General features: G+C 38.9%; 1 protein-coding gene and 1 long non-coding RNA gene across 2 annotated transcripts in view; one reads left to right on the forward strand and one right to left on the reverse strand.

Moving 5' to 3' along the window:
- Nucleotides 1–10,564: 10,564 nt before the first annotated feature.
- Nucleotides 10,565–12,874, reverse strand: LOC108617652 (uncharacterized). Its single transcript, XM_018013497.2, has one exon. The coding sequence runs from the start codon at nt 12,648–12,650 to the stop codon at nt 10,731–10,733; it is 1,920 nt and encodes a 639-aa protein (XP_017868986.1). The 5' UTR covers nt 12,651–12,874; the 3' UTR covers nt 10,565–10,730.
- A 1,513-nt stretch (nt 12,875–14,387) lies between these two features.
- The window catches only part of LOC149268770 (uncharacterized), a 29,866-nt gene continuing 29,259 nt past the window's right edge, over nt 14,388–14,994 (forward strand). Inside the window, exon 1 of the long non-coding RNA XR_016270550.1 lies at nt 14,388–14,931. This is a non-coding gene — a long non-coding RNA (uncharacterized LOC149268770). The remainder of the gene's footprint in view (nt 14,932–14,994) is intronic.

Here is a 14,994-nt window from a genome sequence, read left to right on the forward strand (position 1 = left end):
CAGCGAGGCATGTGGCATGTGGCATGTGTTTCTTAGCATTGCTAAACTGAAGTTTGGGCTCCCATTTCTATTTTGTTGTTTTCGTTCTTCTTCTTCTTTTTTCGGGCGCCCTCGTCGGCACCTAGAAATTAAACTAAGTGTCGGGCGTTTCGGGTCCGCTTCAGCCACATGACGCACGCATGTCTCATTTTGCTGCCTCACGCTCTGCTGACAATATCTCTCTCTCTCTCTCTCACACACACTATCTACCCCTCTCATTCCCTCTTTCTGTTGCGTTTCGCATTCTATATGACAAGAAGAAAATGTTGTCAGCTTAATTTTTTGTAATAATACTAAATTTAGCCAACGGGCACAATCAACAAGTCTTGAGCTGCTGCCATGTAATTTCGCTAAGTGCACGAACGAAAAACGTTTCCCCAGTTCCCAGTGTTTCCCAGCTCGGCCCATCTCTCGGTGCTTTTCAGTTCTCAGCTCCCGGGTCCACATAGTGCAAATTTATCGTCACTTGCATGGAGCGTGACATTGAAATTGTAAATTAGCCACGCATCGTGAACATTGCTAAATATATATATATATACATATGTATATGTGCATGTATATCATAACATGGCCTGTATCCAGGCATTATGCTAGTGGAGCATGCAACAGTGAAATTGTTGTGCCAAAAGTGCAGGAAGTGTAAGAGTAAGAATGTCAGAGAACGGAGTAGCTAGGCGCCAACTAGGGTCTGTGGAGAAGAAGAAGAAGAGTATGAAGAGCGCCTACCAACTAGGCATAGACTATAAATATCGGTAGACACTAAATCTGTGTAATAAATATATATGAATCATGAATGTTAACTTGTGAGATATAATATTAATAATTGGAAAATACAAGAAAGCTTTAAATATTCACGTAAATAAAAGTTCGATCTGTTTTAAGCTGTTTTAAGGGTTTCTACATGAAAATTACAAAAATTCTGACATTGCCTCAAAATGGAAATATAATTAATAAAAAACAAAGTAGAAATTATAGTAAATAAATATAAGTAATAACTAATAATGAATAAATAATAAACAAATAAATATTGAAAAAATTTAAGATTAGATCAAATACTTTTGGTAAAATGCATTTTTATAAATATTTGATTTACTTTCAAGTTTTATTGTTTTTAAAAATTAGTTTTACGTGTGAAAAAAAAAACACATAAGCTAGAAAAGTTGAATAAGTTAATTAAGATCTTTGAATTAAAATATTGTTAAAGAAATGGAACAAAAACATTTTAAACTGCGTAAAACAAATTTTAAGGCAAATTAATATTTATTCAACAGCAAATTATACAAAATTTTATCATTTTCATATTTGAAGAGCAATGCAATTATATTATACAAGCACCAAGTAAAACCCATTTTTCAATCAATAGTTAAAAGCAAAACCTGAATAATAAAAGGAAAATAGTATAATTTAAAAATAGGGGAAGAAAAAATAAGTAAAAATTCTTCGAAATATTCAACTTCATTTTGATGAAAAAAAATATAAATATGCAGAAAGTATTTATTATGTAACTGAATACCTTCGCACCTATTATCACTATAAGAGCCCATTTGCTAGCACTTGAAGAAATTCCATTTATTTTATGACTTCCATTTAAAGGCAATCGTAGAGCACACTTTATAGATTCTAATGGTTGGTTTCACTCTCACCCCAATTTCCTGTTACTTTTGATAATGTGCAGTTGGGTAACCCACATGTGTGGTTCATGATAATGCCAAACAAATCGCATGCGGCCCATTTAGATGACATAATCGATAACCGTTAACCGATAAACTGTAAATTGCCAAGTGCAAACTTTTTGTCGCACATTAAGATGCGGCCTAGACTTAAGTGCGTCGACTGTCTGTTAGAGTGAGACAGTGTATATGTATGTGTATTCGTATATTCACACAAACCTTGTGCTTGAAGTCAATCAACGCGTTTTTTTTTATTTTTTGGAAGAGGGGCTACTGTTTCCACATGGCTGACTTATTTTGTTCTTGTGCTGGCAACTTTTTTTGTTAGTTATATACGTTAAATAAGTCCCTGTTGCGCGAGCCGAAACTTTGTTTAGGGCAATAAAAAAGTTTTTCCTTAAAATATACAAAATAAACTCAAGAGAGGAGACAGACAGCGGGCAGGCAAGCAGACAGAGCGAGGCAGCGAATGAGGCAGCAGTGCTCTGATGTGGATGTGCAACCTTTTGGGAGCTGTTCCAGAGCGCAAATGTAATATTTGCTAATTTTATGTGAATTTAGAAGAAAGTTTCGTTTGCTTTCTCTTCGGCGCGCAAGAAGCAGCAGCGGACGCATAATCCTCTCGAGTAAACGCAAATCTGGCGCATTTATGGTTATACAATATTTTTTCATCTGTTTTCTGAAATGCACAAAAAAAAAAAGAGAAGCTGAAGGAAATCTGAAATAATATGATAGAGAGCAACGGAAAATCAAACAAGTACCTAAGAAAAGTCTAATGTATGGGATTATCCGCAAGCAAAACAAAAACAACAGCAACAGCAACGGAGGAAGCTAAGGCAAATCAATTTTGCATATATATGTATATACAAATATATGTATATAGGTACATACGTAGGAATGCATATGGGATAAAATCCTTTTCTTGGGTCTGCCTGCTTGTTTTTTTCATTGCGAACTTGGGCAAAACAATAAACTCTTGGCATCTAATAAAAGGTGAAAATCTTTTGAAAGCTTCAAAAGGTTTTGTTTTGCCACGCAGCGCGTGAAAAATTTGCCCGGGCTTTTGGATTTATATCTCTAAATAGGAGCAGGGGCAGACTTATATATATCCACGTTAGACTTGCGTCTTGAGTTCAGCCAGCTGGCATCAGCATCAACATCAACATCAACATCAGCTTCATAAATGCGGTTAAATGTAAAAGTTTTTGCATCTTTAAAATGCGTGTGCGTTGTTTTTACAAAGTTCATTGGATTGGAGTACGGTGTGAGGGATATAGGAAGAGAGAGACAGCGAGCGAGAGAGAGAGAGAGGGAGAGAGAGCCCTGCGGTTTATAAGTAGAACCACACAGGTGCTCAATCGCTCAGCTGCTCTGCAGCATAGAAAGGCGTTTGGCTTGAGGAAAATTGTTGTGGAAGGAAGGCAGCGCCGTGTTGACTTAGAATATGTAATCAAAAAGGTTGGGAGTAGCTGAGCAGACATATGTTACATATGCTGCGAATTTCTGAGATGCTAATGTATACACTAAAAGTATTGAGTGGAAATGGGAATAAATTTAAAAGAAAATTTTAAATAAAAATTGAATATATTAAACTTAAGAAAGTACAATTTATGTCGATTAAAGTTCGACATGGGAAGGCTTATAAAGGTTGTTATTGTTCAGAAAATAATATTATTATGCAGGACGGAGCTGGAGTGGCAGCAGAAAAAAGTTCAAATGTCTAATAGATATTATGTAAATGTGTGTTCAGAATTTTGTAATAATATTTTAATATTTATCTGCTGAAGGGTCATTAAAAATTACTTTAAACTTTGATTTATCAGGATCAAAACATAGCTCACGACTGATGTAAGCAATATGCGTTCAAGTATCGCTCTCTCTTTCCTCTCTTTCTTTCTCCCTCTCTGAAAAACCTCTAACTGTAACCACATTGCGTAATTAAAGCCATTTGCAGCGAAAGAAGAAATGTTGGACACATGAATAAGTAAACGAGAAGTCTTCCAATTCTATGCCCTCAGGTCCACATTAAATGCACTTCCAGCCGCAGCACGCATTCGTTTCTTATGGCTATTTGAATTGGATATATTGGGCATTTGGGCACTGGGCACTGTGCACTGTGCATTGGGAAATGGAATAGGGTCGGTCTGTGCGGTACGGACAAGGTTGCGTGCCAGTCGATTGACGTAGCTTGAGAGGGTTAATGCATGGCACATGTGTGTTTTTATTTCTGTGACTGTGACTGCGTCTGTATCTGTGAATGGACACACACATAGCCAGTAAGTGGCTGGCAAATGGCTTTAGCTGTTATTGAAAATTATCTATGAACCAGGCCCAGCAGCTAGAGCAGCAGCAACAACAACAGCAGCAACAACAGCAGCAGCAGCTTGGAAAACTGTAAAACGTTCCCAACATGCCCGAGTACGAGCCCAATGCTAATTATGGTCAGTAAATTAGCCTGGCGACCTTCATTGCCAGCTGAATTTGTGGTCCGAGACACACGCAAGTGCTTAAGTTTTTATTTCTTTTCAGTTGCTTGATAAGCGCTCGATAGAGGCATTTGTATGTATATACTTTATTTTTCAAGTATTTGATTGATTAATTCAAATCGAATTGGGCTACGAATTGAATTTATAATGGTTTCGTAATTTGGCAGCAATTTAAATAAGTCGGAGAAAAAACTCCATTAACTAAATATGTATGTGTGTGTGTGTGTATGTGTGTGTGGAGTTTGGAGTAGGGTAATGTGGGTGAACGAAGGCAAACAAATGTTCTTTATATAAATATTTTTATAAATTTATTTGATTAAAAATATGTAATTTTAATTTTGCTAAATATTATTTTTAATAATTATTAAAAACAAATTTTTTATAATAATTCTCTTATAATAGATATAATTTTGTCTCTTGCCTTAATTTAATTTAATATAAATATATATTATATAATATAAATATATAATATATATTTATTTTTATAAAAAATAATTGATTATCTTTAAATATACTTGATATTTTATTTATTATTATTATATTATATTTATTATTATTATTTATTTTATTTTTTTTTAAATAAATGCAACAAGGAATTTAAATTTAGTTTCTTTTATGGAAGTATTTTTTATTAAATATTTATATGTAAATATATTTTATAAAATAGTTAATAATAATTTTAATACATTCTTCAATATGAATATTAAGGGAATGGCATAATTTTAAATTTCAGAATAATTCCATCTCTTTGAGCATCATTCCTGCTATCAAGATAAATCAATTCATATTAGATGATAATAAATAATAAGTAGAAAACGTAGAGTAGTATATAGGCCGTTTCGACTCTGGACTCTACCAAACGATCTTGCTGTGCTCGTTAGGCATTTCTGCTTTGTTCGGTTGGCTCTTCAATCAAATTGACATAAACACATGTTGGGGCCTTAAGTGTTGTCGCGCCTACAAAACGTAGACACCGAGCTGAAGACAGAAGGCAGTCGGGGGCATGGCTGCGAAGGGAAAGCCTCTATTAATAGAGCATTAATTGATGGTTATGTCAGTTGAAAGCGTCGTTGACAAACTGTGTATCTGATGGATACATGAGGCGAACGCCCCGACAGCAGCATTTGAAAACTTTTCATGCACTTGCATTGAACGCTGCCATTAATCAAGGCTGGCGCAACACCCCCGCAGCAGCCCCCGCAGCAGACCCCGCAGCGGCAGCAACAGTGGCCAAAATTTCCCCTACAAATGCCGCGAAGCTTTGCTGCGGTTAAATATTTTGAATGGCAACATATGTTGGCTGCCATAAAGTAGCAAGAGATTTGTCATGTGTGTGGCCACAGCGCGCTGCTAGCAGCCGGCAGCAGGCAGGAGGCAGCAGGCAGGAGGCAGCAGGCAGGAGGCAGTTACATTTCGGCCAAGTGCTTACAACTATTTACCGCTGCAATCGCTGCAAACTACGCAAAAACTATCTTGCAGCCAGCAGATACGACAACCGCAAACAAGTTGCAGCTGCATTTCAAGCTTTGGATACAGATACGGCTACAGCCGAAAGCCGTAGCCCGAGCCAAAGCCGGAGCCAGAGCCAGAGCCAGAGCCGGAGCCGGAGCTAGAGCCAGAGTTGGAGTTGGAGCCGACGCAAATGTGCATGCTGCGGTTTTTCCAGCATGGAGCTGGGGGCTAACAGCGCGATTTTGCGTAAAAGTTTTCCAAACATTTTGGCCCCAACTATGCCAAACATTTTTGTATTCAAAACTATTTAGCTGTCAGCATTTATTTGCCAAAAAAGAAACAGGCAACAGAAAAATGAGTTCAGTTTATATTGAGATACTCTATGTGCATGTAGCCAAAGTTTCGTTGAACATCAAGTTTATGGGTATTTATTGATTTTGCAAATAGTTTTAGCTTTGATTGATGGCTGCAACAGGGCCGAGCGGGCAACGCAGGGGGAAAGTTGCAGTGTTCGAGTGCGGATTCAACAGATTTGTAGACCGAATGCTGAAAAGTGATAGAAATGATACATTCGAGTATTTTCATGCATATTTATGTTCGTTTGTTTGTTCCCTGTGCAGCTGCCAGCTGAGAGTGCTTAAAAACTATTTTGTAGGTTAACTATTTGCGGATTGGGAGAACAGAATCTATAAACTGCAAATCCAAATCAGATACAAAGTGGAGTGGGAAATGGAAATAAATATATTCCTGTTTAATATTTGCAAAACTAACGATATTTTCACCAATACAAAGTCATTTGCTTCGGGCTATTATTTATATATAGTAAAACAACATTTTAGCCTCTGTGTAATCTATTGTATCTACTGCTTTAAAGTTACATCAGGCCTTGTCAGCTGAGCAAATTGAGGAACTTACTTGAAATTTTATTACAATTCTTGACTTGATTTTTGTTTAAATTATTTTTAAATTAAACTAAAAAATAATCAAATTTGTAATTTAAAAAAATAAATAAATAAATAAAAATATTCAATATGAATTTTAATACTAGATATATACACATCAAAAGGAAGAGTTTAAGTATTCGTTTTAAAAAATATATGAAAAATGTTGAGTTTTAGTGTTTATTCAAAAACTTTATCCTCAAGCAAAAATCCGAATACTAATAAAAAAAAAAAATAAATAAATACTTGAAAATATTTAATTAAACTATTGAACCATACGATTTTTAATTGATTCTAGACATATTCTAAAGTTAACACACACACACACATACAACTTAAAAGGGATATTAAACAAAGCCATAAAACGTCTAGCTGCGGCAGTTGGTAGCTGGCATTGACTTGGCCCGAAGGCCAAGCAGGCTATTAAAGAAATTCCTGGACGTAACAGTGAGTATCGAGCGAGTGCAGAGCGTTGCTGAAATGCCAAAGCCTCTTTTGCTTGTGGTTATAGCACCACCATGATGATGATGATGATGATGACGATGATGATGAGGACGAAGAAGATGCCGAAGCTGGTGCCTAGAATAACAATGATGATGATGATGATGATGATGTGGATGCGGATTGCATTGCTCATTAACACGAAACTAATTAATTGCGCAATTCAAGTAAACTATCATGTTGCGAGCGGGCACCGCCATTACAGCCACTTGATTGATCACCTCCAGCCGCGTGCAGCATGATCTTCTTTGAGCTAACAAGCCGAGGCCAAGTGCAGGGCCAAGGCTGGCACTAGAGCAAGGGCCACGGCTAGAGAGGGTGCTCCGAGTGCCAAGTGTCTGTTGGCCATGCAGCCCATTGCATTTTAAACGCTAATTTATTGTTAACTGCAACATGTTGCCGGTATGCAAAAATGTTGTCTGGCATATGCAATTAATTGTAACAAGGCCCCGCCAGCTAACTCAGTCAAGCAACTAGCTGCTGCTGCTGCCTCTGCTCGGAGTCAACCTTTAACGAGCTTCCAGCTGCATTGTGGCCAAAAAAAGTTTTGAGGCAGCGCGTTAACTCGGTGCAATTTACGTGTTAATTTGAAGTCGTGTCTCTCCAAATGTTTTGGCTGCCCCCCAACAAAAAACAAGCAGGAAAAGAAAAATAACTTTTACTCTGCGCGACGAGAAAGTCGTAAGTAATTCATGTGTTGCACGTAATTGCTAGGGTGTTGCTGCTGCTGCTGTTGCTGCTGCTGTTGCAGTTGCTGGCGGTTGCGGGCGTTTGCATGTAGCTAGCAGCTGCGAGATCGCTCTAACTATCAGTTTAGGTACTCGACACTGGCGAAAGTCTCCACTTAAAAAGTAGCCAAGTGCCCGAATGTGTGCCACAAATGGCCCAGCGCGCACACTTCGATAGATTTATCGATTAAGCTGATTTCCACAAATTGATGGGATTAATTCAAGGAATTGTTTCCCTATATAATGTTAGCTATTGATTTGCAGCAGCAATTCATACGTAAGTTATATTAAGTTATACCATTATGCATTGATATAGTATCTACATTTTAAATAACTTAAATTTTATTCGCATTGATCGATCACTTCTTCTATCAAAAACATACTCAAAATATGGGCGTGTATGTTGAGTGAAAATTTTTACATTTCTAGCAGCATGATCATAAAAATATCGATACCGTTATGTATCGATACATATGCTTATAAATAATTGTTAAGTGGCAGACTAAAAGCTTTAAAATTAGTATTGCATTTAATTAATTTAAATATGTATATCATCGAATATTTTAATCCAAATGTCGATTATTATAAAATAAAAACCATCATCTTTTATTGCAATCATTTAAAGCAGATCAGTTCGTATTAGATTATTCGCTATGTATCGAACAACAAAATTGAACATTAATCAATGACCGATAAAACATTTAGTGATCGATAACTCTACTCTTAATAAATAGTTAATATATGTTAACTAAGTTGGTTGAAATACAGCCACGAATATCTATAGAATCTGTTTATCAATTTATAGATTATCATCATTATTATTAATAATAAGTAACAATCAGTTCATTCTAATTTTAATTATACGACCAGCATAGTTTTTGGCTAATGTACCCCTTCTATGCAGCTTTGATCTGCAATCAGTGAGTCGTTTCCCTTGCAAATTCAATTTGAAAGTATTCTGTTTATTGTTTGTGCAATATTTTGTTTGATGGGCAGGGTCAGGACCCAGAGCCCTGATTCGGAGTCAAAAGTTATGAGCAAACAATTTTCTGCTTAAAAGCGTCTGTCAGAAAACTTCGGAGCGGCCCTTGTCAACCAACAAAATGGTCTGGCCAAAAATTGTAGCTCTTGCGATTTGTCTGCAATTACTCGTACGTTGTGGGAGGGCAGCCAGAAAAGTTGTGAAGCACCCGAAAATGGAAACCCAGCCCAGCCCAGCCCAGCCCAGCCCAGCGCAGTACGTGATTTGTTTTTAACGAGATTTGCGTCCAAGGAAACTATTGACAATGCAAATATTTCCTAACTCACTGGACGGTGCGACCGGAACCAGTCCTCCGTTCAAATCATGTCCATTTTGGGCGCGCCTGGACGTCCGCCCCTTTGCGCACACAATACAAAATATTGTGTGTCAAAAATGCGTGTTTGCTGGCTGCTCTTGTTCTTCCCGTTGTTATTGTGTGCTGCATATAATATTTCGCATAGTTTTGCAGCTGAAGTGGTTCCCGATCAGCCCCTCGACAGTTGCGAAAAGTTGAAACAGTTTACAATTTCAAAAGAGACCCTTTAAACACACACGCACACATACACGCATACATGTCGGTCCTTAAGTTATCCAACGCCCCGTCCAGCCCCACGCTTCGCTTTTTAATTTGACAATCAATTGACAGTTCGTTTGGTAAACACAAACAAATACACTCAAACAAATGCCGTGCAAAACTATTGCTGAGCGAATAAAAAAAATCAAAAAGAGAAAGACAAAGAGAGACAGAGAGAGAGAGAGAGTGGAAGAGAAACAGAGAATGAAAAATATCAAATAACTTGTCGATTTCAAAGCATATTTCAGCCATTCAATTCAAGGGCCTCTTATGTTACGTTTCCACAATTAATCGAATGCCACTCTGATTGACAAGTATTCAGCAGAAAACACAGCAGCTATGCGGCCTTTTGGGATTCCTGCTCTAAAATGTTGATACACTCTCGTTCTATCCGCTGACCGGAGCTGTGCAAATATAGTAATATTACTACACAAATATCAGCCATTGGGCATGAAACTCTCATCAATTAGCAATACAAAAAGTGTTCCCATTCCTATTTGAAAATGAAAATTGTGTATGAAAGCTTTTAGCAAACTAAACAAAACTAGAATTGCATGGGGTAATATTAATGGATATGCCTTTTAAAGAGAGTGGTATAGAAAACTGTTTTTTGAATTAAATAATTACGTGATCAGAGAACTATACTTATGAAATTGAGAGTGAGGCAAACAGTCTTCTCCATTAGCCATGCTAAACGTTCGCATTATATAACTAAACAGATCTTTAATCCAAAGTACCTAGCAGTCAATTCTATACCATTACAGTCATGTCTCGATTATTTGTACCCCGAATTATCAGGACTCGACTGTATAAATACATAAATAATAAATAAGTAGTATAAACAATGTGATCAGAGAACGATGTACAAGTTGAGAGTTATCTGAGAACTCTTCTCATTTAGCATTGCACAGTATTCCCATTCATATTTAAAAACCTTATTCTGAAAGCTTATAGATAACTAAACGAACCTTACATTCCAATTTCCTACAAGCCTTAAGTATACCTAAATAAATAAAGAAAGAAAAAAATAGATAAATAAATAAATAATTGAAAAAATTAATAAATAAATAAATAAATAAATAAATAAATAATTGAATAAATAAACAAATAAATAAATAAATAAATAAATAAATAAATAAATAAATGAATAAATAAATAAATAAATAAATAAATAAATTAATAAATAAATAAATAAATAAATAATGAATAAGCAATGCTTAAATTGCATGTGGAAATTCCAAATTTATGCCTTTTAAAACAATGATACAGGACTCGTGAGAGGACAAGGGCACATCTGCAAATGAATCATGGGACGATGCTACTTATTCAGGCCAAACATGGCCAAAATATCCTCCTCCGTTAGCTTTTCGTCTTCAGCATTGGCCGGTGCTGTAGCCGTGGGAGCGGCGGGTGCTGGCGCTTTGGGCGGCACCGAATTGGGCTGGGGCTTGGCTGGTTGGCGCACTGGACCCGCCGCCTTGCCTGCTTGCTGTTGGGGCTTCACATTTGGCACGGCCTTCATGTCTGCATTAAGGTTTTCGAGGGCAACTGTGTTCCTCTTGATAGTGATCGAGGATCGGGCCGCACCCGTGGGCGGCTTTCCGGTGGCCTTCGGGTAGTGCTGTGTCTTCACAGTCACCTCAATGTTGAAGGGCGGCTGCTTTGAGGCGCTCAGCAGCGTGATGTAGGGACTGTTTGGCTGGGAGGTTGGCATGGACTTGGGCTCAACGGGATCGTTCCAGCAGCGATAGGCGTCCAATGAAATACCCGGAGGCGGTATTCTGGGCTTTTCCGGTTCCACTGGCGGCTCTGGTTCTGGCGTGGGTTTGACGTCCTTGAACGGTGCCAGATAGGTGAAGAGATGCGGCCAGCCGCGTCGCTTGTATTCGCACATGCAAACGCACGCGTTGGGATCCTCCTCCTCCTCCTCCTCTACGGAGGCCTCCTCCTTCTCAACCCTGGGCCCGTCGCGGAACGGTGCCAGGTAGCAGTAATCCGTATCGTAGTCCTCCAGGCCACTTTTCGATAGCTTCTCGCCATGCGCCTCCTCCATGTCATCCCCGTACGCCGGAGGACAAGTGCAAATTTGGCACGTACAAATGCACTCGTCGTCGCAGGAAAGCTCGCTTTCGCAGGGCGGGCAAACCGATACCGGGCAGGGCACATGGTGATGGGGCAGCTCCTCATCCTCCTCCTTGTAGGGTATCCAGCGGCAAATGTACGGCCCCTGACTGCTCTCGGCAGTTATCACAGGCGCCTGACGGTCCTGGAGGCACTGCAGCTTGTGGCAAGCGCATTTCGTATCCTTCCTCTTCTTCTTCCGGGGCCGCCTGTTGGGTTGGGATTTATCCGAGGTCTTGGAGCTGGTGAAACCTTTGGACGCCTGCTCAAGTTTGCTGATCATATGCTCCATGGAGATCATCGTGTACTCCATGTGCAGAGAGATGGGCGAGGTCAATTTGCTGACGCTATTCACCTCCTTGTTGAAAAACAGTTCTGTCGTCTTAACGCTCTTCATGCTGGCGATCGTATTGACCGAGATCGTGTCCCAATACTTATATGCGGTCTTGGGCGCCATACTGGCCTGTGAGACAGCCGGCAGACAGGTGCAGCCCCGCCCCTCGGGATCCTCGTAGATTATGCGCGTTTGCAGCTCATCGTAGAGCGTCTTGTAGATGCACTCGATGCACTCCTCATACTGCTTCTGCTCCCAGTACATGAGGCCCGCGTAAACTGCGAAAATCTCCGCCGTACGCTTGGACGCGTGCAGCCAAATGCACTCGGAGCGATGGCGCAGCTGGGACTCCAAAGACTTCAGCTGCTTGCCGCCCTCCCCAGTGCCATGGTAGTAAGCACGGAAGGCGCGCTTCGTGATGCCGTAGGCCAGCTGGCTGTCCATGCGGTTCATGCCGGCCTCGGTGACCAGATCGTGCAGAAAGTTCTCCTTGCCGAAGCGTTTGTGCGGCACCCGATCCACCCTGTAGCGGAACTCCTCGTAGTGGCGGAAGCTGCGTTTGATTGGCTCCTTGGTGCGACGCGCCTGCCAGGCCGGCAGGCGGCAGAGGATCATCACCTTGATCAGGCTATTGGCGATGTCTTCGATGTCATCTTCAAAGTAATCGCCTTTCTTCTCTACATTCACCGTTGTGCACTTTGTGACGTCGGGACGCCAGCATTGACAGGCCTTGAACCGATCATCGCTGAATGCTTGACCCGGAAAGAAAAGCGTCGAAAACATTCAGACCAAAAGTATTTGCTTGGCAACTTGGCAATTTGTTATAGACAATTTGGCACGTGGGGAAATTGGGATAATTTAAAAGCCTATTAAGACAATTTAATCAAAGTATAATGGATAAAAAATTTTACTAAACCTCTTCAAATGAGAGCGAAATACTGAAAGGATGCAATTCAAAAGATGTAATGGGAAATAGAGAGCCCCGAAAGGGACTTTTATTTTCGAGAGAGAAAGATAGAGAGAGAGAGAGAAAGATAGAGAGAGAGAGAGAAAGATAGAGAGAGAGAGAGAGAGAGAGAGAGAGAGAGAGAGAAAGACAGAGTGATAGGTTCTAAAGATGAGGAAGGAGCAATTAAATGGGAAAGCAACAATGAGAAAAAAAAAATTAAAAAGTCAATTAAAAAAGTACTATAAAAATACAAAATATAATAAAATATATATATTGTATTTTTCCATATTTTCGCTCCTATGAGCAATGCTTTTATGAATCAGCAATTCAATCAAAAGTAAATTTATATATAGTTGAACTACTTCTAGCAACTCCCTGGCCAATAGTTCCGTCTGTTTCCTCTCAAATGCGAACTGGGAAAAACATGTCCAACATGTCCACCTGTTGCCTGTTGCCTGTGGCCGGTTGCCGCTGCACCGCGCGTTATTCGAGTTGGGCGCAAGCCGAGCAACTTGTCACTTCCTGAATGACGTCTGTCATAGTTTTGGCTGGGGAAGTGCATTGCTGACATGCTGCTGTTCGAAATGCTTTATTCGTGGCAGACGTACAGAAATTCATATTTATCATCGGGGCCAAAGCACAGTGGAAAGACAGGCGGCGGGGCTGGGCAGGGTGTGGCTGGGGCATCGGCCGTTGGTGCAACATGCAACCAAATGTACAAAAGCCAGCAACAGCGACTGCGGCACGAATCATTTTGATATTTGTTTACCCAACAATTTGCCGTGCTCCATTCGCTGCTCTCTCTGCGCTGTCCCCACTGTCTGTCCGCCAGGAGGAGGAGGCGGGGCGCAAGCGAGCGCCGTCTGATTTACTACTGTTAATTCGAAATACTTTTGTGATGCACTGCAAAGCGGAAATGCCATGCGACACACACACACGCACGCACACGCACACACGCACATCACATGCACTTATTTTAACAAGCGACTGCGCAAAAACAACAAACAAATTTCTATATGCTTCTCCAGAGCTAGAAACAACATAGAAACTAATAAGAAATTCTAAATTTATTTAGTCGAAATTTGAATACGCTTTAAAATATAAAATAATATAATAAATATGAATAATTATTTATATATGATATATGTACATATATTTATAGAATACAATAATATATGTTATAAAAGAAAATATAGTACAAACAAACTAAAATATTTTGTTTATAGACTTTTTTATTTTTATGGCATAAAGAAATTTAAATTATATTATTTATTAAATAAATTGTAGAATAGTATATTATATCTTATTAATATTATCAATCAATTTAACAGGGTGATATAATTTGTAAAATATTACACGAATTTTTGACCAGAGAGTGGAAAAAAAAAAAAAAAAAAATATATATATATATATATATATATATATATATATATATATATATATATATATATATATATATATATATATATATATATATATAAATTAATATTTGTGGTATAAAATCTTTTATTCGACACACAAAAATTTAAAATAAATTAATTATGAATATACCTATATATAAAAATATGTAATGGTTGCCAATTTGTAATATTGCAAATTGCAGCGCATGTCGTTTGCGACAACATTGTCGCCTGCGCTGCAATGCAATGCACGAGAGAGACAGAGAGCGGAGCTTTAGCGATCGAGCTTTCGTTAAGCTTACGCTGTGCTCGCTCGTCGGAGACAGTGGGAGAAATACGCTCACTAGCATCCCGCGGTCCGAAGCTTCGCTGAGAGCGAAACATTGAAACCAAGAACACTGGAATGTGGGCGTATAAAAAGCGGCCACATTGCCAGCTCCATCTTTTTCCGGCCCACATTTTCAAGAAGATACCCTCAGCGTGGAGTGCTATCCAGCTAAAATTTTTGTTAATAATTATATATATATCTATCTTTATATATATATTTAACAAAAAGAAACATACACAAAAGATTATTGCCCTCCACAAAAGATTGGAATTTTCTGAATTTGGCCCACCGTGACCAGCTGAGCTAGTCAGTCATTGACTTTGGTGCGCGCAGCCGCACGCATTTTTATTCGTGGGAAACAACAAGTGTGCAAGCAGGCAAAAAAAGGTATTTCGATCAAAATTAATATAAATTAAAACTTAGTTTACAGAAACTAAGTTGGTTTTTTGT

This window comes from Drosophila arizonae, chromosome 5 (genome assembly GCF_054131065.1).
Source record: "Drosophila arizonae isolate 15081-1271.41 chromosome 5, UAZ_ARI_1.0, whole genome shotgun sequence".
NCBI lineage: Eukaryota > Metazoa > Arthropoda > Insecta > Diptera > Drosophilidae > Drosophila > Drosophila arizonae.